General features: G+C 41.4%; 1 protein-coding gene across 5 annotated transcripts in view; it reads right to left on the bottom strand.

Annotated features, from left to right (window-relative positions):
• Positions 1 to 25,765, bottom strand: part of LOC117223634 (uncharacterized) — a 280,088-nt gene that overhangs the window by 170,895 nt on the left and 83,428 nt on the right. For all 5 annotated transcript variants that reach the window (XM_076519029.1, XM_033476011.2, XM_076519032.1 and 2 more), the window contains one exon: positions 15,305 to 15,395. In XM_076519029.1, coding sequence (XP_076375144.1) covers positions 15,305 to 15,389 — 85 coding nt within the window. In that variant the 5' untranslated portion in view covers positions 15,390 to 15,395. The remainder of the gene's footprint in view (positions 1 to 15,304; positions 15,396 to 25,765) is intronic.

Here is a 25,765-nt window from a genome sequence, read left to right as displayed (position 1 = left end):
TAGGGGCTTAAGTACCCGCAATGAAGACTGGAGCGATGCCGGCGGGAACTTCGGTTCCTGGCAGGGCCTCCCTTGCCGGTAAGGTTCAGTCCGAGCGGTGAAAACTAAGAGCGGCCAAAGAAGATTTATGGACAATGTCTTTAAATAGTGTCGAGTTTACTGCTCAGGGGGCGTCGGAACCCCCAGAGCCCGTTGTGGACGGGTGTGGGCGAGCAGGCCCCGCACAACGGTCATCCGACTACTGCTTTTCGGGAAGGGTGGAACCAACCCCTGACTCTCCCGATGAACAAAGCTACAGGGAGAAAACAAGGTGCGGACACTGGGAGTACCTGCACTAAGCACCAAACAATGGAGAGGGACGCCCGAGTGGACCTGACGGGGATCGACTCGGTGGCGACCAACCTGGCGGCTGCGGCGGAGGACGCCTGGGCCAGGACGACCATGGAGATAGGGAGCGCGGAGGAGGTTCACGGGGTGAAGCGCACCCGGAACCAAATCACAGACTCCGACAAGGAGGACAGCGGCAGGACTGTGCGGATCGAGGTAGGAAGGGGCACAAAATCAAGATTTTGGAAAGGAAGCACCAGCGACTCTGGGTCCGAACGTGAGCCGGAGTGGGTGGAGCGCGGTCCTGGTTCGCGGGGCGGCGACGAGACGTACGCCTCGGTGTCATCCGGCCCTGGGGAAGAGGGCACAACGGATTCCCGTAACCCTCGAGGCGGGCAACCGCGACGGCAGTCAAAGAGGCCGAAACGGACGGTGACCGGGGTGAAACAGCAGCTGCAACAGCAACGCCAAAAACAGCAGCAGCAGAAGAAACCCGCGGAGCCGACGATGAGCAACAAGCCCGCCGGCCTCCTCGGCCAGGTCGAAGGCAGAGTCCGCGAGATGGCTGAGCTGCAGACGGCCGAAATCCTGGAGGACGTCAACCGGGCCATGGAAGAGGTGGAGAGGGTCTCCACCGTCTCGAAGGGCTTGAAGGGCACCCTCGCCAAAAGCCTAAGGGAGACGGCCCTCACAGCAAGGGCGGGGGTCACGTGCCTGGCGAAAAGGACCTACACCGGTGGTCCCCACGAGACGGAGAAGGAGAATGCCCGTCTGACTGACCTGGTCGAGAGGCTGAGCGAGGAGGTGCGGACCCTCCGAGCGGAACTGGCGGTGGTAAGGGACGAGAAGAGGGCCGCGAGATGGCTGGAACAGACTATCCCTGCTGCGGAGGAATCCCCCAACATGGAGAGGGTCGCGGACACCATGACGGAGATGGTGCGCCGAATGGAGGCCCTGGAGCGACGGGTGGAGGAGGGTCTTGCTCGCCCGAGCCGGGCGGTGGAGACCCCGGCCCCCACACCGCGCCAAAGAGTGACGAAGGGGGGCTGCGAGGTCGGCGAGCGGGCCACGATGACACCGCGGGAAAAGGAGGGACCGGCCACGAGCAGGGAGTGGACAGCGGTCCAGACGAGGGCGGCGAAGAGGGCTGCGATCCGGGCTGCGGCACCCGCGAGTGCCGTGCCAACCGCAAAAAGCGGAACTGCGGGTGGGACGCGAGCAGGCCGGGGGGAGGGAACGGTGGCGCCAAAGGCGAAGCCGACCCCGACTCCAGCACCGAGAGGGGCGAGAGGATTGAAGCGCGCCCCGACCACTGCGGCCGTGGCGATCACCGTGGCGGAGGGAGGACCTCTGACCTACGCGGAGGCGATGAAGAGGGCCCGGGAGAAGATATCTTTGTCTGAACTGGGCATCGAGGCAGGAGTGCGGCCCAGAAGAACAAGGACCGGCGGTCTCCTGCTGGAGGTGAAGGGGCCCGAGTGCCAGCAGAAGGCCCGAAAACTGGCGGAGAGGGTAGCCGCTGTCCTGGACGGCACGGGGGCCAGGACAAATTACTATATTTCTTTTCTAAATAATTTCAATGTATCGAAAGAGAAATACAACATTATTTTTTCCCTGAATCGCAGGCAATTTGCGACACTTCTAACCGACACGAAATTTCCCAAATCCGCCGAGTGTCCCGTCCGCGGTCAGAGGCGAGGATCGGACAGATCGCGGGCAGACGGATCGGGCCGTAGCTAATTTTTCCGCGAACAAAAAGCTTAATGGACGGGCCGCGGGATGGCGGCAATAAAATCGCAATCGCGGCGCAACGTCGCGTCGGCCGCGTTCGGTGACCATCGCCGTCCGGTAATCATTGCAATCGCGATTCGTTTGTTAAACGAATTTGGAAAGAGAATTCGGAGCGGGGGTGGTCGGAAGCTCCGGGCGGGGGGGGGGGGGGGGGTGGACGCCGGACCGGAGCCTATTGTTCCGCGCCGCTCGCGTTAAATACGCCGGCTAATTACCAATTAAGCAGCGTACACAAAACTCCGTCGCGTGCGGTGCACGCGGCCGATACATATATCCACGTTAGCATGATCGATTCGTTTATTTCGTATCTGCATAAATTTGCGACGCCGCGAGAAAAACGCGGCGCCGTTTCCCCTCGAACGGCGATCCCGTTTTCTCGTAATAATAATTTATTCGTGCGCACGGCTAGAAAAACCGTTTATCACGGAAGAGGTAATAACGAACGGAGAGATTTGATATAGCAATCGCATTAATGCGAACAAAGAATAAGAAAGAAAGAAACAAAAAAGGAAAGAGAAAAAATATCGAAATAAATTGAAACATGTCTACATAAAAAGGCCAACTTCGACCGACGATAACTCCGCCCAAAATCGTCGCAGGATGATGATTCTTTTTTTAAATTGAAGCTTGAAGCTTCTACTTTAAGACACATTTTCTCGATTTTAAGTTTTACTCGCCGACAAATCGCATGGATGCGAACAAAGAAAAAGAAAGAAAATATCGAAATTAGTTGAAATATGTCTACATAAAAATTTGCCAACTTCGACCGACGATAACTCCGCGCAAAATCATCGCAGGATGATGATTCTTTCTTTAACTTAAAGCTTGAAGCTTCTACTTTAAGACACATTTTCTCGGCTTTAAGTCTGTCGCATCGACAACGTTGTAACCCTTTAAATGTAAGGCTATGTTTGTCGTAGCGAAATGTACCAAGTTTGACGAAGTGCACGGACTTTGTTAAATTTTTCTCGGGCATGCTGTTCGCAGAGGAGAGAAGTTTCATCCTTTCACTTTAATTTGAGAGGAAAGAAACGTCGCTGCGATTTTTTCTCGCGAAGTTACGACACTTTGAAGTAACCATTGTTCTTTTTTCATTTTGTCTCGAACATGGTGTCACATTTAAATTGTCACAGTACCGAGGGTGCGTCGAATAGAAGATTCATCGTCCTACGATGATTTTTCGCGGAGTTATCGCCGGTCATAGTTGGCCAATTTTTGTCCAAAATTTGTCTAGGATATGATATCCTCGAACAATTTATTATTTATTTATTTCAATCGAATGAGAATTATTCATTACACGTGACAAATTATTCCATTTAATTATTCAAGTATTTCGTCGCTTCTCCTCCCAAGATATTGCGATCCCGGCCGAAGGCTTCTTTTCATCGCGAGGCGTTCGACCCGCGGTTTCCTTTCCGCGTCACTGAAATTCGGGTTAATGCCGGCAAAGAAATTCCAATCTAATTTAAGAGAGGCCCGGCCCGGCATTTATAGCGGCGCCAAGAACCCGATGGAACCCGTTTATGGAACATTTATGGGATTTCACCTACACGCATCACACGGACAAGCGGCGGCGGGGCTAAAACGACGCCCCGTCACGGTAGCTTAAATCTTTTTCGGGAATTTAATTTCGTGAAAGTGCGTGACTCCGGGCCACTCAGGAGCGGAACGGCCCTCTGGAAAAACAAGTTTCATGGTTTTACGGGTGTCGCTGTCCTCTAATATCCACGAGCCACTCGCTGCTATGATGTGTAACGTCGTTCGCCATTGTCGCCCGAATTCGTTAGGCTTACAGCCGTAGTTCGGCCACATTTTATTCGGACGACGGATAAAAGGTAAAAACTAAAGAATCGAATTTTATTCGATCGTATGGGTATTCGAACGGACAACAATTTATCTAGATCGAAATTCGTCCGAAATAGATTTTTATTTGAATGAGAATTCGTTCGAGTAAGATTTTATTCGAATAAGAATTTAATTGTGCAGGATTTCGTACGGAAAATGATCAATTTTAACTAAAGTGATTGAATATGAGTTGGTTTTTCGTAATTAATCGATTTATTTCTTCCGTATTACTTTTTCGAATTATTCGAGTTATTCGAGCTATTCGAAGTATTCGAATTATTCGAGTTATTTGAATTATTCGAGTTATTCAAAATATTCGAGTTATTCGAGTTATTCGAAGTATTCAAAGTATTCATAACGTTCGAATAATTTGAATAATTATTAGAATGGTTTAAATTATTCAAATTATTCAAATTATTCGAGTTATTCGAGTTATTCGAGTTATTTAAGATATTCGAGTTATTCGAGTTATTCGAAGTATTCATAACGTTCGAATAATTTGAACAATTATTCGAGTTATTCGAAGTATTCGAGTTATTCGAGTTATTCGAAGTATTCGAAGTATTCATAACGTTCGAATAATTTGAATACTTATTCGAATTGTTCAAATTATTCAAATTGTTCGAGTTATTTGAGTTATTCGAGTTATTCGAAGTATTCGAAGTATTCATAACGTTCGAATAATTTGAATAATTATTCGAATTGTTCAAATTATTCAAATTATTCGAGTTATTTGAATTATTCGAGTTATTCGAGTTATTCAAGATATTCGAGTTATTCGAGTTATTCGAGTTATTCGAATTATTCGAATTGTTCGAAACATTCGAATAAGTTGAATAATTATTCGAATTGTTCAAATTATTCAAATTATTTAAATTATTCGAATTATTCAAATTATTCGAATAAAATATTCGATATACGTTGCTTTAAATTACAATATTTTTATAATGAGACATTTCAGTCGGCCCTATCTGCTTTCCCCGAGTTTATAGTGCAGTAAATGTCTATCAGCAACTCACATTAGCTTTGGATTATATTTTCCCATAATATCGGAGTATTGATTTTTAATCAGTTCTTTTCTCTAGCTTCTTGGTTTATACCGTTATAAATGTGTGCCGATAACTCAGAGTTTTTAAATTTTCAGGTCATCCAGAACATTATAATTGACTTCTCAATAATTACACACTCGCGCGTCTCTTATTAAGGAATCATTAACTATTTATATATCGAATCGAATTATATTAAATTAATTGTACACTGGAAACTCGCGGTTCTAAATCTTTATATAATTAATTTGTCGATAATAACGTAGTCTCATCTTTTGTTCACAAATTATTCGCTATACTAAATTCAATCAAGATTAAGAATAAATTCAATCGACGGATTAATATTGGCCCGAGAGGAATGGATTAAAAAATATCGAACAAAATTGATACGCAAGGATTTCGTGGATTTTTCTTTGATCGCCGTGAAATGCACTTTTTAATTATTAATTAATTCTCCGAATAAGTCTCACTAGCCAGCGAGTGCTAGATAAATCATTTGCTAATCGCAGAATGCGATAAATCGCTTAATTTTTCATCGTTTTATACCCTGCAAAATTTATTTCTCAAAATACAATAAAAATTGTATAAAGCAAATATAATTATTAAAGCAAAGATAAAAATATTAGCTATATTATAGCGTGTAATCACAATTATAATAATATTTTTATAATAAATATATAATATATATTTCTATATATATTTTAGAAATATATTTCATATATTTATTATAAAAATATTATTATAATCGCGATCACACAAAATAACGTTAATCCTTCGCTGTGTCGCGGTTGCATTTCTTCATCGTGTAATCGCAATTGTAATAATATCTTTATAATAAATATATAAAATATATTTCTATATACATTTCAGAAATATGTTTTATATATTTATTATTATATATTTTATACATTTATTATAAAAATATTATTATAATTGCGATTACACGATGAAGAAATTTAACCGCGACTCGGCGAAGGATTAACGTTATTTTTTTTTTAGCATAATTATCAAGCTCTCCGCGAATTTCGATGGAAGGAAGCGCTTTTATTGTCCGACGATTGTTCGTTCTGTTTCGCGTGGCGCGTTCTAACGGACGCGGAAAGGGGACGATGCAGGAAACAGTTGAAGCAATGCGGTGCAACGATGCTCGTTACGGCCGCTATCGGCATATAATAGGCAATCAGCCTCGAACAGGAGTAATTAAGTCGGACTCGAAATCGAAGGTTCCCTTTAACGGAGTCGGCTCATCTCGGCGAAATTAGTACCCAATTGATATTCCGTAGGTGGAAATTGAAAGTCTTCGCCTAATTGAAATCTTCGTCGCTTAACCGGCGAGTTCGAACGGCTCCGGTGGCTGCACAGACGACTGCGCGCGGGTCCGCTTGGACCCCCGTCGTTATCAATCGATAGCAAGATACCAGATACGCGGATATATTTTTTAATTGATCGTGCCGAGATTTATTAGCCTTCTAATTCGAACAAAAATATTGTTAATGCTTCTACACGGCTTTTTATTAGTTGAGATAACGAGGAATTTAATACAAATTTTATTAAGAAATTGAATCGATAAGAATTTAAATGAATCGATGCGTTTAAAGTTAATCTGAAATTAAAGGTAAATTTTCTATTTATAAATTGAAGATAATTGAAATTAATGATAAATAAAATTGAAGATAATTAAAATTAAAGATAAAAAAGATTAGAGATAATTAGGATCAAAGACAATTGAAATTCAAGATAAATAAAAAATCGAAAGCAAATAAAAAGACAATTAAGATTAAAGAAAAATAAAATTGAAGACAATTGAAATTAAAGATCAATACAAATTAAAGAAAAATAAAATTAAAGACAATTGAAATGAAAGAAAAATAAAATTAATGATAAATACAAATGAAAGATAATTAAAATTAAAGATAAATAAAATTAAAGACAATTAAAATGAAAGACAATTGAAATGAAAGAAAAATAAAATGAAAGAAAAATAAAATTAAAGACAATTAAAATTAAAGAAAAATAAAATTAAAAATAAATACAAATGAAAGAAAAAAAAATTAAAGATAAATACAAATTAAAGACAATTAAAATTAAATACAATTAAAATGAAAGATAAATAAATAAATTGTAGGAATTTCGTGATGACAAATATTCGTAATAAAATATTTCTTAGCACATTATAATGCAACTTCGAACAAACGGTTTATTAGAACACCAGAATCCTTCTCGCGACTAATTCGTACGACGAAACGATTCTTAACGTTTCCGTAATAACAGGGCCTAACGAGTTATTGTTCAAAACGGCAGTCCGAGAAGATTGGTCTATTTATTTGCGAAGTCTTGCCGCGCCTCCGTTAATCCTGCCATTGAAATGAAAATCCGTGCAAAGTGGATGCACTCGTTGCCTTTGTGTCGGAGCATTCCGGGCCGTGGCAGTAATCGTATTAGCTGTAGTACGTATAATGCTGTACAACTTTATCCGCAAGCTGTTAAACCAACAGTAGATAATTATAAGTGCTCCGCGACTACGGTCTATTAAATCCGTAAGAAGACAACGGCGGTATCCAGCGTCTCGCATTAACAAAGAATTATTAAATTGCGTTTTCTATAAGCGTGATCCACGGATCCACTAATTTTTGGAATTGTCGTATAATATCAAAAATATTTAACAAGGGCCGAACGGTCCTCGAATCGTGTCACGTGGCCACTGAGTTGCCTTCGAAACGCGGCAAAAGAATAGAAATAAAAAAGTTAAGTCATCGTTTTTATTCTAGCATTACCACGTGTTCGTATTAACACTTTAGCGGCCGCCGACACAACAGTTGTGCCATGGCGCAAACTGACGCTAACGGCCGCTGGTACAACACGCGTATCACGCGCAGCGTATTCAGGAAAAGTCGCTACGCGAGGAGTGGGGGCAGGCGACGCACGCGCGAGAGTCCCGCGCAGCGGCGTGGCGCGTCTACAGGGCGGCAGCTATCGCGTTGTATTGTACCCGCAGCTCCGCGTCGCGTCGCGTCGCCGTCGTAGTTCAGAATTACAATGCTCGCCCGGTAGACGCGCCGCGCCACTGCACGGGACTCCCTCCGTACGCGTCGCCGCCCCACTCCTCGCGTAGCTACTTTTCCCGAATACACTGTTCACGCGCCGTTCGGCACCAGTATCGGCGGTACAAACTACTAGCTATTTCCGATTCGACCGTGAACGAGTACGAAATCGCAATTTACCTTGACGATATAATAATAAACCTAAAATTTCAATATTTGCAAAGTTTAGCCGACAATCAATTGCCGATTCGCGAACTATAATTTAATTATAATTTCGCTTATTTGTAAAATAGCAGTGTAATCCGGGATAAAACGCTGGCTCCCCGTGAAGGTTTCTCATAAAACCGCGCTGCCTGTAAAGCGTTAATGTACACCCGCATGCCGGCTGCTGCCTTTTTTCGCCGACTGCCCCGAGTTTCCATAAAAACGAGCCGCGAGGCCCGAAGAATCGCTACTCGTTATCCTCGGACCGACCTCCGAACATTTCTGGCAGAAATAACTGTACAACTTGTTCGACATTCCATCGCGGAACACTTTGATCGATAGCTGTTGCTGCGATCGCCATTCAATCGGACGAAGATTGCGCAACAGTTGGATGATTAATGCTTTCTGATCAAAGAATCGCAGGCTTCGTTAGTGAAAGAACGTCTTTCGCGAGACGAATATTCGTTCGGTTCTCAAGAAGCCTGTTAATCGCGCGCTCTGACAGGAGGTAAGCGAGTTTCAATGTTGCCGAGGACACGGCGACGCCAATGGAAAAGGACAAAAATGTCAGAAACGAGCTCGCCGGTTAACGCAATGATCTCGGATTCGGATCAATTGGCCGCGGTATTCACGCCCCCGGTCACGAGCGACCCGATTATGAAGCGGCGGCAGTTCACCATTGATTATGGGAATGAAAGGGAAAGCCGGCAGCAGACCCATCAGTTTCCTATAGTTGCGTAACAATCGCAAATAACGAAAGAGGACGTATTCATCCGCATTTTTAAACCGGACTGCTCGGACCGCTCTCTTCTTTAATCGCACTTTCTTCGAGAGAATCGAGGAAATGTTCGTCAACGCCAATAAAATCCTTTATCGACGAGGACGATTACATGAACGCGCCTCCGCGTCGGTGAAGCGATGGAAAATGTCATCGACGAGTGTCCATTCCGCGCGAACGAATGGTGTGCTTTTTTTCTTTTTTAGAAATATTCGTATAGAATAGAAAGTTCGAGGAATAGGAAGCTCGAAAGAAGGTTTTTACTAAATCGTATATTCTGTTTGCTCGAATATATTGCAATCAGAATGATTTACTCAACCTGTTAAATAACTATTATTTTTGGATGAATCGTTCATCCAAAGTTCAAGTGTTCAAATGTTTGAGTATTCCAGCGTTTAAGGGTTCAAGTGTTCCAGTTTTCGAATGTTTAAGTGTTCAAGTATTCAAGTGTTCAAGTGTACAAGTATGCAAGTGTTTAAGTATTCAAGTATTCAAGCGTTCAACTATTCAAGTATTCAAGTGTTCAAGTGTTCAAATATCCAAGTATTCAAGTGTTCAAGTATTCAAGTATTCAAGTATTCAAGTATACGAGTATTCAAGTATACGAGTATACGAGCATACAAGTATTCAAGTGTTCAAGTATTCAAGTACTCAAGTATTCTTCAAGTATTCAAGTGTTCAAGTATCCAAGTGTTGAAGTATTCAAATATACAAGTATTCAAATATACAAGTATTCAAGTATACAAGTATTCAAGTATTCAAATATTCAAATATTCAAGTATTCAAGTATTCAAGTATTCAAGTATTCAAGTATTCAAGTGTTCAAGTGTTCAAGTATTCAAATATACAAGTATTCAAGTATTCAAGTATTCAAGTCTTTCAAGAGTTCAAGTGTTCAAGTATTCAAGTATTAAAGTATTTAAAGTATTCAATTGTTCAAGTATTTAAGTGTTCATTCGCAGTGAATGTGTTAATAACTGAACCGTAGATTTTATGCATTTCCGGAAAAATTGTGCTAGTGAAACCTAAAGCAACAAGAAGAAAGCAACAAATTTAGAGGTTACAGCGTATTATAGCAAATCTATTAAAATTGTCACAGAACTTACTATTCATTCTTTACTCTTTGCGACTAATGCAAACAATTTTTATTTCGCATAAAGATCCACAGTCCATTAACACTTCGACGAACACATCTTCTCAGATTTGTAGATTAATTATTACAATAACCAATCGCGTCTTCCTCCATTGATCAGAATCCAGAAGAAAATAGGAACGTTCAAAAAGTGATCGAGATTAAAAGTAAAAAGCTCGACTTTTCGATTTTAATTCGATTACACGAAATATGTACTTCGACTTCAAATAATTTTTGAATAATTTTTGAATTCAAATAATTTGAAGGTGCTACGGTCAAAGTGTTAATAACCGTGGAAAATGAAGTTCAACATATATGTATTTTGCAGTAGAGAGAGAGAGAGATCGCGAACCGCCTGGAGCTCACGGCAGATGGTATGCCAGGGAGAATGTCGTCCGGATCGGCAACAAGACGTCCGAAATCGAGACGGCGAAATGAAATCCTCTCGCGATCAGAGACCCCGTGTACTCGGCTCGCAAAGGAGAAACGCGCGCGTGCGCTGCGGATTTCCGCTTACGTGGACGCACTTAATTTGGCCTTTTTACTATCCGCTCGTCTTGTCCGCGGTAAAAGCCGGCTCGGCGCGGCTCGGCGCGGGAATCAGGAGTGAACTTTTCAATCTCGCGGTGGATTCTTGGCTTCCAATCTGCTCCCAATATCACGGGGTATTCGTCGGGCTTTTGAGTTCCGGGGAGTGAATTCCAAAGCCCCTCGAATTCGGTGCGTCGAGTTTATCGAGCGGATAGAGAATCTCGTCCGTGCGCGTCCCATATGTGCACGGCTGACGGCGAACACGTCTCTCTCTCTCTCTCTCTCTCTCTCTCTTGAACTAGTCTCTCTCTCTCTCTCTTGAACTAGTCTCTCTCTCTCTTTCTCTCTTACACTAGTCTCTCTCTCTCTCTCTTTTGAACTAGTCTCCCCTCTCTCTCTTGAACTAGTCTCTCTCTCTCTCTCTCTCTCTCTCTCTTGAACTAGTCTCTCTCTCTCTCTCTCTCTCTCTCTCTTGAACTAGTCTCTCTCTCTCTCTTGAACTAGTCTCTCTCTCTCTCTTGAACTAGTCTCTCTCTCTCTTGAACTAGTCTCTCTCTCTCTTTCTCTCTTGCACTAGTCTCTCTCTCTCTCTCTCTCTTTTGAACTAGTCTCTCCCTCCCTTTCTTGAACTAGTCTCTCTCTCTCTCTCTCTCTCTCTCTCTCTTGAACTATCCTCACTCTCTCTCACTCACTCTCTCTTGAAATAATCTCACTCTCTCTCTCTCTTGAACTAGTCTCTCTCTCTCTCTCTCTCTCTCTCTGGAACTAATCTCTCTCTCTCTCTCTCTCTTTCTGCTCCTCGATTCTCTCTCTCTCTCTCTCTCTAGGTTCTCTCTCGACTCTCTCTCTCTCTCGATTCTCACTCTCTCTCTCTCTCTCTCTCGATTCTCTCTCTCGATTCTCACTCTCTCTCTCTCTCTCTCTCGATTCTCTCTCTCAATTCTCTCCCTCTTGATTCTCTCCTTCTCGATTCTCTCTCTCTCTCTCTCTCTCTCTCTCCCGATTCTCTCACGATTATTTCTCTCTCGATTCTCACTCTCTCTCGATTCTCTCTCGATTCTCTCTCTCTCGATTCTCTCTCGACTCTCTCTCGACTCTCTCTCGACTCTCTCTCTCTCTATTCTCTCTCTCGATTCTCTCTCTTTCTCTCTCTCTCTCTCCCTCTCTCTCTCCCTCTCTTTCGATGATTCTCTCTCTCCCTCGATTCTCTCTCGACTCTCTCTCTCTCTCGATTCTCTCTCTCTCTCGATTCTCTCTCTCTCTCGATTCTCTCTCGACTCTCTCTCTCTCTCTCTCTCTCTCTATTCTCTCTGTCTTGATTCTCTCTCTTTCTCTCTCTCTCTCTCCCTCTCAATGATTCTCTCTCTGTCTCCCTCTCTCTCGATGATTCTCTCTCTCCCTCGATTCTTTCTCTCTCTCTCTCTCGATCTCTTTTCTTTTGATAACTATAATAAATTAAAAATAATGTAACAATATCCTCAAATGTTTCTAATTCTTCTAACAATTTTATACTTGACCTACATTTCTGTTTATAAATCTGTTTAAAAAAAAAAACTGTTAAAAGTGCAACTGTTGCGAGAACCGTAAAATTCAATTTCGTAGGTTATGTATATTCCCAGGTAATACGCACGCGGAAGTACCATAGGAGTCAAAAAAACTACATTTTGTATTTCGAGTTAAAGTGGCTGAGACTGAGAACGGGTAAAAACTTGTGCATTTCTTACGAGATACAAGAGAGTTTATGAATATTTTCATTGAAACTCCCATAAATCCTTAACGCGGCCGCAACCGGTGCTTCTATCCTGTCCGTCCCTTATGGCGCACCGCGACCGTAAAGCACGGGCAACTCGGAAACCCGAAGAATTGTTTCATACGCTTCTCTCCTATTCCGGCTTGGTGACTCGACAAGTACGGGCACGGTAAAATGTCGGTTATCGAGACCGGATATCATATTGCTGACCACGGTCTGGTCTCGGTGATCTAGCGATCGTCGTTGCACCGAAACTGACGGCAATAAAAGCTTCGGGAAGGTCGCGCACGCGATACTCTACCCACTGTCCCCGCGGCGATACGTATTTGTCCGGAAGCAATAGCGACGCGAATTCATTTGAAAGATCGCGAGATTGTTTGCACCTGAAACGCCACGGCACGGATATAAAAGCCTTGGCGATTTTAGCCAGTTGGCTGTGTGCGACGAGTATACTCGTCGTGGAGAAGTGGCGGTATCTTGTGTCGCGACGAGTATACTCGTCATGGAGATATTTCAGTATTTTGTGTCAGGACGAGTGTATTCGTCACGGAGAATGTTTTGTATCGTGACGAGTATACTCGTCATGGAGATTGTTTTGTCTCGCGACGAGTATACTCGTCACGGAGAATATTTTGTGTCACGACGAGTATACTCGTCATGGAGTAATTTCAGTATTTTGTGGCATGACGAGTATATTCGTGACGGAGAATATTTTGTATCGCGACGAGTATACTCGTCATGGAGAGGTGGCGGTATTTTGTATCGCGACGAGTATACTCGTCATGGAGAGGTGGCGGTATTTTGTATCGCGACGAGTATACTCGTCATGGAGTAATTTCAGTATTTTGTGGCATGACGAGTATATTCGTCACGGAGAATGTTTTGTATCGCGACGACTACACTCATCATGGAGATTGTTTTGTCTCGCGACGAGTATACTCGTCACGGAGAATATTTTGTGTCACGACGAGTATACTCGTCATGGAGACTGTTTTGTCTCACGACGAGTATACTCGTCATGGACACTATTTTGTCTCGCGACGTGTATACTCGTCATGAAGAAATAGCAGTATTTTGTGTCGCGACGAATATACTCGTCATGGAGAAATTTCAGTATTTTTGTCATGACGAGTATACTCGTCATGGAGAATATTTTGTGTCCCGGCGAGTATACTCGTCGTGAAGAAGTATTTGGCCATAAAGTTTCCAAAGAAACGAACAATAATTTGCTTCATCCTCGAGACGTCTTATTTCAGACGTTAAAACGACGTCTTATTTCAGACGTTAAAACGACGCCTTATTCCAGACGTTAAAACGACGTCTATTCTAGCGCTTCTTAAAGACGTCCCGAGCTGGACGTCGTTTTAACGACTGAGATAAGACCTCGTAAAGACGTCCATTTTACGTCATAAGACGTTCAGACCTAAAACGACCGTAAAATGGACGTCTCCGAGACGTCGCGTGCTATCTAAATGAACTACAAATCCTACATTTTTCTTTTTAATAAAAACGAATATACAAAAATACGTATTCTAATAATTTTCACTAAGCGCAGCACAGAACAACAATTTAACAATAATGATCGAAAAAACGTATATCCTTTAAATATATTAATTAGAAAATAATAATTCGAGTCACGGTTTTATTACCGTTTCTCCGCGAATTTCGACGACAGGAATACCGTTATCGCGGATCGACGGGAGATTCGAGATTGAATGGAACAATTCCGACGGCGACCTAATTTTTGAAAATGGCCGCCGTTAAGAAACTCGTCCGTCCATCGGAACGGCGGTACGTGGGAACGGTGCGGGCGACGAGGCGAAGGTGAACGCTGTAACTCTTATTGGCGGAAGGGACACGTGGTTCTAATTAACTTCGTGTCGTCCCCGGGGGATTTAATCCCGTGGAAAACCGTTCCGACGCGGCGCGACCGAGCGCCGAGTAGAAAATGTTAGGACTCTGCATCTTTCGTAATGTCGTGGAACCGCTCGTGAACGAAATTGAAGGTGCCCGGAACGAGGTGCGCGAACTGAGAAAATACGCGGGGCTCGCCGCGGCGAGACGCCGAATTTTTCCGCGTCTCTCTCATCGAAAGCGCGCGGCGGCAGTCTCTTATCCGGCGACCTCGCGTGTGCTTTATTTCCTTATCTCGTTCGCCCGAACGTTCCCGTCTTCGTTATGCCGAAAAGTTTGATCGCCGAGACGCGATAATCGTCCCGCGGCCGCTTAAAAATCCGGCGAGATATCAAAATGATCGTTTCTATTTCAGGCTCGTGTAATTTCCGCGGAACGGAGGATCTCGTTCGCGAGAAAATCGTCTTGAAACAGCACTTTATTCGCGGGACACCGAAAACACCGAGGCGTACATTCGGAGACGTCTCGTTCGCTTTGATTCATCGTAGTCTCTGAAATGTTAATGCGCGATTCGAACGAATCGCTTTGCTCGTTGGTTTACGGTCCCTTGGAATTTCTTTTAATTTCACATCGATTTTAGGAAAGTGCATCGACGTGTCGATGAAGCATGAATACGTTAAATAATTTGTTTTTAAGATAAGAAGCTTCGAACAATGCGTTCGATTGGGCGCGAACAGCTGCGCGCGAAAAGAGAGCGAAATTTATTTCGTCGGCTGGAAGATTTCTTAAGAAAAGAGATAGTATTGCAGCGTGATAAATGTTTGTTAAGGGAGATGTTGTAATTTAGAAATTTGCGCACGCCGTAACTGCGGTTCGGAGTTCGAGAAAAACTAGAATTTCTACTTTTCTCGTCGACGAGATTTATGAGATAATCGAGGTAACGTTAATATTATTTTACCGAAAAAACACCTTTCACGATACGTTGTTTCTTATTTCTCAACTTACTTATGTTCTTCTCCCTGTACTGTGGCAGCACGTCACCGACCAGGCAGGCGAGGACCAACCAGAATGAAAAGCGATAACGTCCCATTTTGACCTGCGAACAGAAACAATGCGATTAACAAACATTGGCTTTGACCACGCTATAGTAACGGAGAAATCGTTTTGATGAACTTGTCACTGTCGACATATTCGCTTCCATTACATTTACATCGTAATACATTTACATTACACTGATATTACATTTACATCGTAATACATTTACATCACACTGATATTACATTTAAATCGTAATACATTTACATTACACTGACATTACATTTACATCGTAATACATTTACATCACATTTACATCACATTACATTACATTTACATTGCATTTACATTGCATTTACATTGCATTTACATTGCATTTACATTGCATTTACATTGCATTTACATTGCATTTACATTGCATTTACATTGCATTTACATTGCATTTACATTGCATTTACATTGCATTTACATTGCATTTACATTGCATTTACATTGCATTTACATTGCATTTACATTGCATTTACATTGCATTTACATTGCATTTACATTGCATTTACATTGCATTTACATTGCATTTACATTGCATTTACATTGCATTTACATTGCATTTACATTGCATTTACATTGCATTTACATTGCATTTACATTGCATTTACATTGCATTTACATTGCATTTACATTGCATTTACATTGCATTTACATTGCATTTACATTGCATTTACATTGCATTTACATTGCATTTACATTGCATTTACATTGCATTTACATTGCATTTACATTGCATTTACATTGCATTTACATTGCATTTACATTGCATTTACATTGCATTTACATTGCATTTACATTGCATTTACATTGCATTTACATTGCATTTACATTGCATTTACATTGCATTTACATTGCATTTACATTGCATTTACATTGCATTTACATTGCATTTACATTGCATTTACATTGCATTTACATTGCATTTACATTGCATTTACATTGCATTTACATTGCATTTACATTGCATTACATTGCATTTACATTGCATTTACATTGCATTTACATTGCATTACATTACATTACATTACATTACATTACATTACATTACATTACATTACATTTACATTGCATTACATTACATTACATTACATTACATTTACATTGCATTACATTAGATTTACATTAAATTACATTACATTTACATTGCATTACATTAGATTTACATTACATTACATTTACATTGCATTACATTAGATTTACATTACATTACATTTACATTGCATTTACATCTCATTTACATCACATTTACATCACATTTACATCACATTTACATCACAATTACATCACATTTTCATCACATTTACATCACATTTACATCACATTTACATCACATTTACATCACATTTACATCACAATTACATCACATTTACATCACATTTACATTACATTACATTATATTGTATAATAATTAGTTGTGAGGATAATATTATAATTTAATTTAACGCTATTCGACTTTCAATTAATGCTTTTATTAATTAACGAAGGCAGAGAATACGTTTTCTCTTTATGAAATGTCTGCGCCAACTGACACGATTCAATACGATAAAACAATAGAACGATCGGGGATCATGCCTCCGTGATTAAATCACATCCGATGGAAAATAAAGAACTGTTTGCCAGATTGATTTATGCGTTTAACTAACCGATTGAAATTCAACGTGTTCGATATAGTATGCGTTGCTTGGGAATGGAATATCGTATCGGTACATACTTCTATAAACGAATAAAATATAAAACAGAGCTGCATTTAGTGCTACGTAAATCCGGTGTCATAATATCCGTGAAATAATTACAATTTCTCCACCCCGGAACGACTGTGTCCTGGCAGTTCGTATATTTTAGCGTACCGCTGGCGAATTAACATTTCAGTTTCTCCTCAACGAAAAGTCACTGTCCGAGCTAAACTAGGCATCAGGATTTTCATTGCCGCTTGAAACACTCCCGAATTCATACTGCTGGAAACCGTTGCGTGCCACCGTTTATAGAAGCCGTTGTGCCATAATTCAGAATTACATTCATTCGCGATTAAAACGCGCGGAGCGCGAGCCCGGCGGAGCTATTCCAATTGTCCCGGCATTTAGAATAAAGCAACCGTTCAACAACAAGTGGACGTAAAAACTACTTCCGTAACTTCGGCTCTCATTCACCTCGTTCCCGGTTCCCACTTTCTCTCTTCTCTCTCTCTCTCTCTCTCTCTCCTTCTCTCTCTCTCTCTCTCTCCCTCTCACGCTCTCTGTGCATTGTGTTCAAGCAGTTTTGAACATTTTTCCGCGCGAATTCAGCCATCATGTGCCGAACAACGGCGCCCGATAGAGAGACAAAAAGCTAGAGTCAGAGAAAAAGGGAGAGAGAGAGAGAGAGAAAGAGAAAAATCGACAGAGACAGGGAGAGAAAGAAAGAAAAAACCGAGAGAGAGGAAGAAGGAAAGAGAAAAATTGAGAGAGAGAGAGAGAAGGAAAGAGAAAAATCGAGAAAGAGAGAGAGAGAGATTCGAGGAGAGGAGAGACAGAGAGAGAATCGAGAGAGGGAGAGAATCGAGAAAGAGAGAGAATCGAGAGAGGGAGAGAATCGAGAAAGAGAGAGAGAGAGAGAGAGAGAGTCAAGAGAGAATAGAGAGAGAGAGGAAGAGAGAATCGTCGAGAGAGGGAGAGAGAGAGAGAGAAAGAGGGAGGGAGAGAGAGAGAAAGAGAGAGAGCCGAGAGAGAATAGAGAGAGAGAGAGAGAGAGGGAGAGGGAATCGTCGAGAGAGGGAGAGAGAGAGAGAATCGTCGAGAGAGGGAGAGAGAGAGAGAATTGAGAGAGAGAAAGTGAGTCGAGAGAGAAAAAATCGAGAGAGAGAAAATCGAGAGAGAGAGAGAGAATTGAGAGAGAGAGAAAGTGAGTCGAGAGAGAAAAAATCGAGAGAGAGAAAATCGAGAGAGAGAGAGAGAATTGAGAGAGAGAGAAAGTGAGTCGAGAGAGAAAAAATCGAGAGAGAGAAAATCGAGAGAGAGAGAGAAAGAGATAGAATCGAGAGAGTGAGATTCGAGAGGGAGAGAGAGAAACGAGAGAGAATCGAGAATCGAGAGAGAGAATCGAGAGAGGGAGAGAATCGAGAGAGAGAGAGAGAGAAAGAGAGAATCGAGAATCGTGAGAGAGAGAGAATCGAGAGAGAGAGAGAGAGAGAGAGAATCGAGAGAGAGAGAGAGAGAGAGAGAAAGAGAGAATCGAGAATCGTGAGAGAGAGAGAATCGAGAGAGAGAGAGAGAGAGAGAAAGAGAGAATCGAGAATCGTGAGAGAGAGAGAATCGAGAGAGAGAGAGAGAGAGAGAGAGAATCGAGAGAGAGAGAGAGAGAGAATCGAGAGAGAGAGAATCGAGAGAGAGAGAGAGAGAGAAAGAGAGAATCGAGAATCGTGAGAGAGAGAGAAGGTCGTAGGAAAATCGGGAGATAGCAAAAAGGTAAATGTAAATCAAGATCGATACGGCGGCGCGGAGTGTCCGGGGCGGAAGGCGGGATCTTTTTGAACGGCGTGCTATTTCATATCGTTTATCGCGGATCGCTTTTGACAAGTGGAACAATGAAAACTCGCGCCGTCGCATTACGCGGGAACATTGTCGTACCGGCGAACAAAAGCCGCGAGCAATTTACACGGTGTATTCGGCGCGATCGCGAACGGATCGTTGGCAACAGATGTTGGTATTAACAGGACTGAATGCGAAACGGTCGGCGATCATCGGAGTCCTCCAGAGTAATCGATCGCCATAATGCTTTCACGTCATTGACAACTGTCGAGCGCGCTCGTGGCCGGCACCGGGGGCTGTCAAAAGCGACCCGGCTCGATGAGATCCTGTCCACCAATTACTGACCTCGATTGGCCGCTCATCAATGCGGAACCTATGCCGCGTCGCGGCGCGGCGCGTCGCGTAGCCTCGGCCTCCTCCGTCGTCACGCGTCTTCCGTCCGATCGACGCGACGACGCTCTTCCCGACTGCTGCTGCTGCTGCTGGGACGAAGACACCCGGCAGCCAAGTGCTAAGTGGCGTCTTACACAGCGAAGAGCCTCGAACTTGGACCGTTTAAACTAATTAACGAGCTCCTCCGCCGGCCGATTAGACGCGGAACACCGTGATTCCAGCGTTTCGACCCTCGTCAAAGTCGACCGGCTAGTATTTAACGCGACGGAGTTGCCGGTTCCACGCGCCGATCATACGGCCGCCGGGATCCGCAAAACTTCGGGGACACTCGTCGTTGCATGCTAAACGCGATCCTGATCACCGTCGACCGAGGATAAATAGAAATGATCTGCGTCAATTGCAAGACGTAGATGCTGAGGACAATTTTGTCGACTCTTCGATATTTTGTAGAACCAACGTGTTAAGGCTAAAACCGCCAAGCCCTAAACACAATTAACGTATTATTTATACTAATTGTTGTTTATGCTACTCGTTGTTTATACTAGTCGTTGTTTATGCTAGTTGTTGTTTATACTAATTGTTGTTTATACTCGTCGTTGTTTATAGTAATTGTTGTTTATAGTAGTTGTTGTTAATACTAATTGTTGTTTACACTAATTGTTGTTTACACTAGTCGTTGCTTATACTAATTGTTGTTTATACTAATTGTTGTTTATGCTAGTCGCTGTTTATACTAATTGTTGTTTATGCTAGTCGTTGTTTATACTAATTATTGTTTATACTAATTGTTGTTTGTACTAATTGTTGTTTATACTAGTTGTTTATACTAATTATTGTTTGTACTAATTGTTGTTTATACTAATCATTGTTAATACTCGTCGCTGTTTATACTAATTGTTGTTTATAGTAGTTGTTGTTAATACTAATTGTTGTTTATACTAATTATTGTTTGTACTAATTGTTGTTTATATTAATTATTGTTTGTACTAATTATTGTTTGTACTAATTGTTGTTTATACTAATTATTGTTTGTACTAATTATTGTTTGTACTAATTGTTGTTTATACTAATTGTTGTTTATACAATCGTTGTTTATACTAATCGTTGTTTATACTAATTGTTGTTTATACTAATTGTTGTTTATACTAGTCGTTGCTTATACTAATTGTTGTTTATGCTAGTCGTTGTTTATACTAATTGTTGTTTATGCTAGTCGTTGTTTATACTAATTGTTGTTTATACTAGTTGTTCATACTAATTGTTGTTTATACTAGTTGTTTACACCAATTGTTGTTTGTACCATTAGTTATACTAATATATTATTTTGCAACAATGGCAAGATTAGATTTATTTAAACTTCCTACGATTTTTATTATAATACATGCTGATAATATATGCTGTAATATATCGCGAAAGAAGAAAAAATATCACAAAGCGATTCAACTTAAGCGATTTTAAAATCACCGGGTAATTTTGACCGGTGTTAAACAACTATTTCCTAGCGTTATTTGCGTTATTTGCGAATTAATCATGTTAACGGACGCGCCGAGCGTTCATCCGGAGGACAGGCGACACTATCTGCGGGCAACAAATGCTGCGAAGCACTGACAACAATTTCCTCGCAGCCTCGGAGGCTACGCGACTCAACTGCGAGAAATTTCCGAATGGCAAACGTTTGCCGACCAACCACCGTGCCGCAGTCGCGGCGAAACATCGCCGGTCGGAATATCGTTAATTTCGCGGATAAAGAGCCGTCGCCCGGGCGAAACTTTCCTCTCGGTTCGCCCCGAATCATATTCAGTTTTCCGGCGGCGCGGCATGACACGGCGTTCTTGAATGTCGCGTAAGAGCGCCGAGCTGACGTGGGCCCCGCGCAAACGAAACGTTTCCCTACCCTCTCGTTCCGCGGGCCGCGCCCCTATTCCGAAATCCTCAAAGAAATATTTCATAATATTCCCGGGGCTCGACCTATTCCATCTACGACTCCGCTAGAGATCCTGGCTTCCTTTCAGCCGGTACACGTGAGAGAAAGAGAGAGAAAGAGAGACGAACCACGCCCCTGGTACTTTACCTGAATTCTTCGTTCGTGCGCGATCATCCGGCGCATTTATGCCCGCAAACGCCGGATTCCTTTGTGAATAACCGGCCGCCGACGTAAACTCTCGCCTTTGTCTGGCTTCGCGTTCGACTACTTAAATATTTGTGGTCACTCCGGATGCTACCGGTATAAATATCAAGCTTATTGTCGGACCATCTTTATCGCTGCGCTGCTGCTTCGCCCGGAGATTTCGCGGTACGAAATTGCCAGCCACGAAAAAAATTAAATAAGTAAATCAAATAAATAAATTAGTAAAATAAAGCGAAATAAAATAAAATAAAATAAAATAAAATAAAATAAAATAAAATAAAATAAAATAAAATAAAATAAAATAAAATAAAATAAAATAAAATAAAATAAAATAAAATAAAATAAAATAAAATAAAATAAAATAAAATAAAATAAAATAAAATAAAATAAAATAAAATAAAATAAAATAAAATAAAATAAAATAAAATAAAATAAAATAAAATAAAATAAAATAAAATAAAATAAAATAAAATAAAATAAAATAAAATAAAATAAAATAAAATAAAATAAAATAAAATAAAATAAAATAAAATAAAATAAAATAAAATAAAATAAAATAAAATAAAATAAAATAAAATAAAATAAAATAAAATAAAATAAAATAAAATAAAATAAAATAAAATAAAATAAAATAAAATAAAATAAAATAAAATAAAATAAAATAAAATAAAATAAAATAAAATAAAATAAAATAAAATAAAATAAAATAAAATAAAATAAAATAAAATAAAATAAAATAAAATAAAATAAAATAAAATAAAATAAAATAAAATAAAATAAAATAAATTTAAAAAAAATAAAAGTGAGCGAATAAATAAATGAATAACCAAATAAAACTGAGCGAATAAATAAATGAATAACCAAATAAAACTGAGCGAATAAATAAATATCTAAACGATGCGTTCATAAGATAAGGATCTCTTGGAACTGGCAAGGGGAGAGCTGACAAGAGAGCCGCGGCAAGTGAACCCCCGTCATCGTAATCAGCTTACGAGCCCGAAGTCGCAGCGTTTCAGCGATACCGCGGTCTCGATCGGAAATAAAATAATCCAGGTTATATATATATTTCCGAGAAGAGAAAGCTCGCGGGCTCGGATTATCCAGGAAAAGAAGTGGCCGGGCATCCCCTAAGTCCGCTGGCCATCTCAGCCAGTGTCCGTCACGGATCACCCGCGCGCTTATTTCTCGTGCGAGCGAGCAGGAGCTTTGATCGTGTCTTTCGAATAGAGGACGGCGGGGCACAGCCTCGCCTCTATTTCTCGCCGAGGCTTATCCCTTTCCTCGTCCCCGAGAAAAATTCTCCAGCGAGCAGCATAAAAGTTTCTATTTTTCCCAAAGGGGAAAACATCGTCCGGCGCTCGATCCTCCCCGGAGGATCACGCCTCCTCCTCCTCCTCCTCCATCTCCTCCTCGCCATGACTCTCCTGGCCTCCTCTCCGCGTCCTGGTCTCTCATCCGCGCCCGAGGATCACGTACGTGGACCAACAGTGTTGTGGACGCACTCGAGACGACGACGACGACGAGGCGACGGGACGCGACGGCTCGAAGAGGAATAGCACCTTCGAGGATCCTTCGGCGCTTCATCGATCATTGCGCAAACCTGGCCAGGCGTGAGACTCGCTGCTCGCTAGCTATCTCATTTCACGGTTAGCCGGATCGAAAATATTCCCTGGCCCTTTTCAGCGCAGCGACGACCGTGCCCCCGCCCCCTCGCCACGCAGCGCCTCGTCCAATGGACAAAAATCACAAAATCGGTTCCTCGTCCTCGGATTAAAGATGAAAATACCGAGCCGGTAAAAACGACCGGTTTCAGAGCAAAGCTCGCAGTATAAAACTCGTAGTACGAAGCTCGCAGTACAAAGCTCGCAGATCAAAGCTCACAATACGAAGCTGGCAGTACAAAGCCCGCTGTACCAAGCTCGCAGGACGAAGCTCACAGTACCAAGCTCGCAGAACGAAGCTCGCAAGATGAAGCTCGCAGTATAAAACTCGTAGTACGAAGCTCGCAGTACAAAGCTCGCAGATCAAAGCTCACAATACGAAGCTCCCAGTACAAAGCTTGTAGTACAAAGCTCGCTGTACCAAGCTCGCAGGACGAAGCTCACAGTACCAAGCTCGCAGGAAGAACCTCCCAGTATAAAGCTCGCAGTATAAAGCTCGCAGAACAAAGCTCGCAGTATAAACCTCGCAGTACAAAGCTCGCAGTATAAATAAAGCTCGTAGTATAAAACTCACAGTACCAAGATCGCAGTACAAAGCGGGCCGTACAAAGCTTGCAATGCAAAGCTCGCAGGAAGAACCTCGCAGTATAAAGCTCGCAGTACAAAGCTCGCAGGAAAAACCTCGCAGTATAAAGCTCGCAGTACAAAGCTCACAGTATAAAGCTCACAATATAAAGCTCGCAGTACAAAGCTCACAGTATAAAGCTCACAATATAAAGCTCGCAGTACAAAGCTCACAGTATAAAGCTCACAATATAAAGCTCGCAGTACAAAGCTCACAGTATAAAGCTCACAATATAAAGCTCGCAGTACAAAGCTCACAGTATAAAGCTCACAATATAAAGCTCGCAGTACAAATCTCGCAGGCGGAAGCTCGAATTACAAAGCTCGCAGGCGGAAGCTCGCAGGACGAAGCTCGTCCCTAGAAGGCGAACCGGGTGCAGGTCCGATTTTGGGACGATCGATACGCAAATACCGCTACCCGGTCCCCGCGCCGCGTCCCGGCCGCCGTTGCATTATGAGGTCTGGAGAGGAACGTTTAAATAGAAGGCCTCGAAAGACCCTCCGCCGGCATCGAATAAGGAAAATTGGTTCCGCACGAACGAATCGACCGTGTAAGCTACTCCCTCGGGTAGTCTTTGCCCGAGACGCTATTCAAGTGCGTTATGCTTTCCTCTTTTCTCCGCAAACAGAGAGTATTAACGGGGATGGAGGAGTCCTCTCGTGTTATTGATATCGGGAGCTACCTTCGCGCGAGTTTCGAACAGAGGATAATCATTCCGTGAGAAAATAATTGCGGTTCTCGTCTTCGGTTTCAAGGGATTATCCCGATGCGACGTTCTATCTGATTACCTTCGTCTGTCTTTTTGTGTACAGTGAATTTTTCCTAATTGATCCATGGCTTGGAAAAAGATTGGACAATTTATATTGTAGTTGACAATCGGTAACTATTAAAACGAACAGCGAGGTTATGGTTATTAACACTGGATTTACGGGGCCCGACAAAATGGCGGGCGATTATTCATATCGTAGAAATACATTTATGAGTTACTTATTATTCCATTTATATGTTACTTGCGGCAAATGTTACGGCAGACTCTTGCTAAAAATCAGAATAAATGTTCTATTGTTACTTTTATAAATTGATATAAAAATAGCCGTATTTTGTGCTCCGTAAATCTAGCGTTAATCGTACCTCCTCTTCCCTAATTGTCCATTTTCGTGTACAATGTGAGGGTCAATTAGGGAGAATTTGCTGCATTTAGTTTTTTTAGTAAATATTGATCTTCATTCTTTCAGTTTTATTTTAAGCTTTTTTAAATAAGCTTTTACAGAAAATTTCATGAATTCGATACGGAAAATTGAAATAATCTTTCGCGGTGTTTTAAGAACTTTCGTTTTTTACGTGTTTGTGTTTAACAAATAAGTAACGAAATTGAATTTAAAGAACAAAATTTGATACATCTTATATAATAAATACGAAGTTAATTGTGCTTGAGAATAAATAAAAGGCACGGTAATTGGCCGGCCCATAGTAACAGGCTCCATCGTTCTAATTCGATTACTCAAATTCTCCATTCTCGTATACAAGATGAGGGTCAATTAGACTGGAAAAACGCTCTTGCTTCGTTCGATTCGATGTATCGGAAGTTGTATCGCGTTCTGTGGTTGGGACACTCGACGAAACAATTAGGCGAGTAGCGTTAAGCGTGGCCATTAAAGCGGCGCCCGATGTTATAGACGAACTTAAATAATATTGTAATCGATACGTCAATAATAGTATTGATATTAATATAGCAATAATAATAATGACATCAATATATCAATAACAATAATATTGGCATCAATATATCAATAACAATAATATTGGTATCAATATACAGATAATAATATTAATATAAATATATCAATAACAATAATATTGGTATCAATATATAGATAATAATATTAACATCAATATATCAATAACAATAATATTGGTATCAATATATCAATAACAATAATATTGATATCAATATATCAATAACAATAATATTGATATCAATATATTAATAATAATTATATTGGCATCAATATATGAATGTATCAATAATAATATCGATATTAATATATAGATAATAATATTGGCAACAATATA

The sequence above is a fragment of the Megalopta genalis genome, chromosome 1 (assembly GCF_051020955.1).
Source record: "Megalopta genalis isolate 19385.01 chromosome 1, iyMegGena1_principal, whole genome shotgun sequence".
NCBI lineage: Eukaryota > Metazoa > Arthropoda > Insecta > Hymenoptera > Halictidae > Megalopta > Megalopta genalis.
Note: the sequence above shows the minus strand (reverse complement) of the source record. Positions and strands in the feature narration are given on the sequence as shown.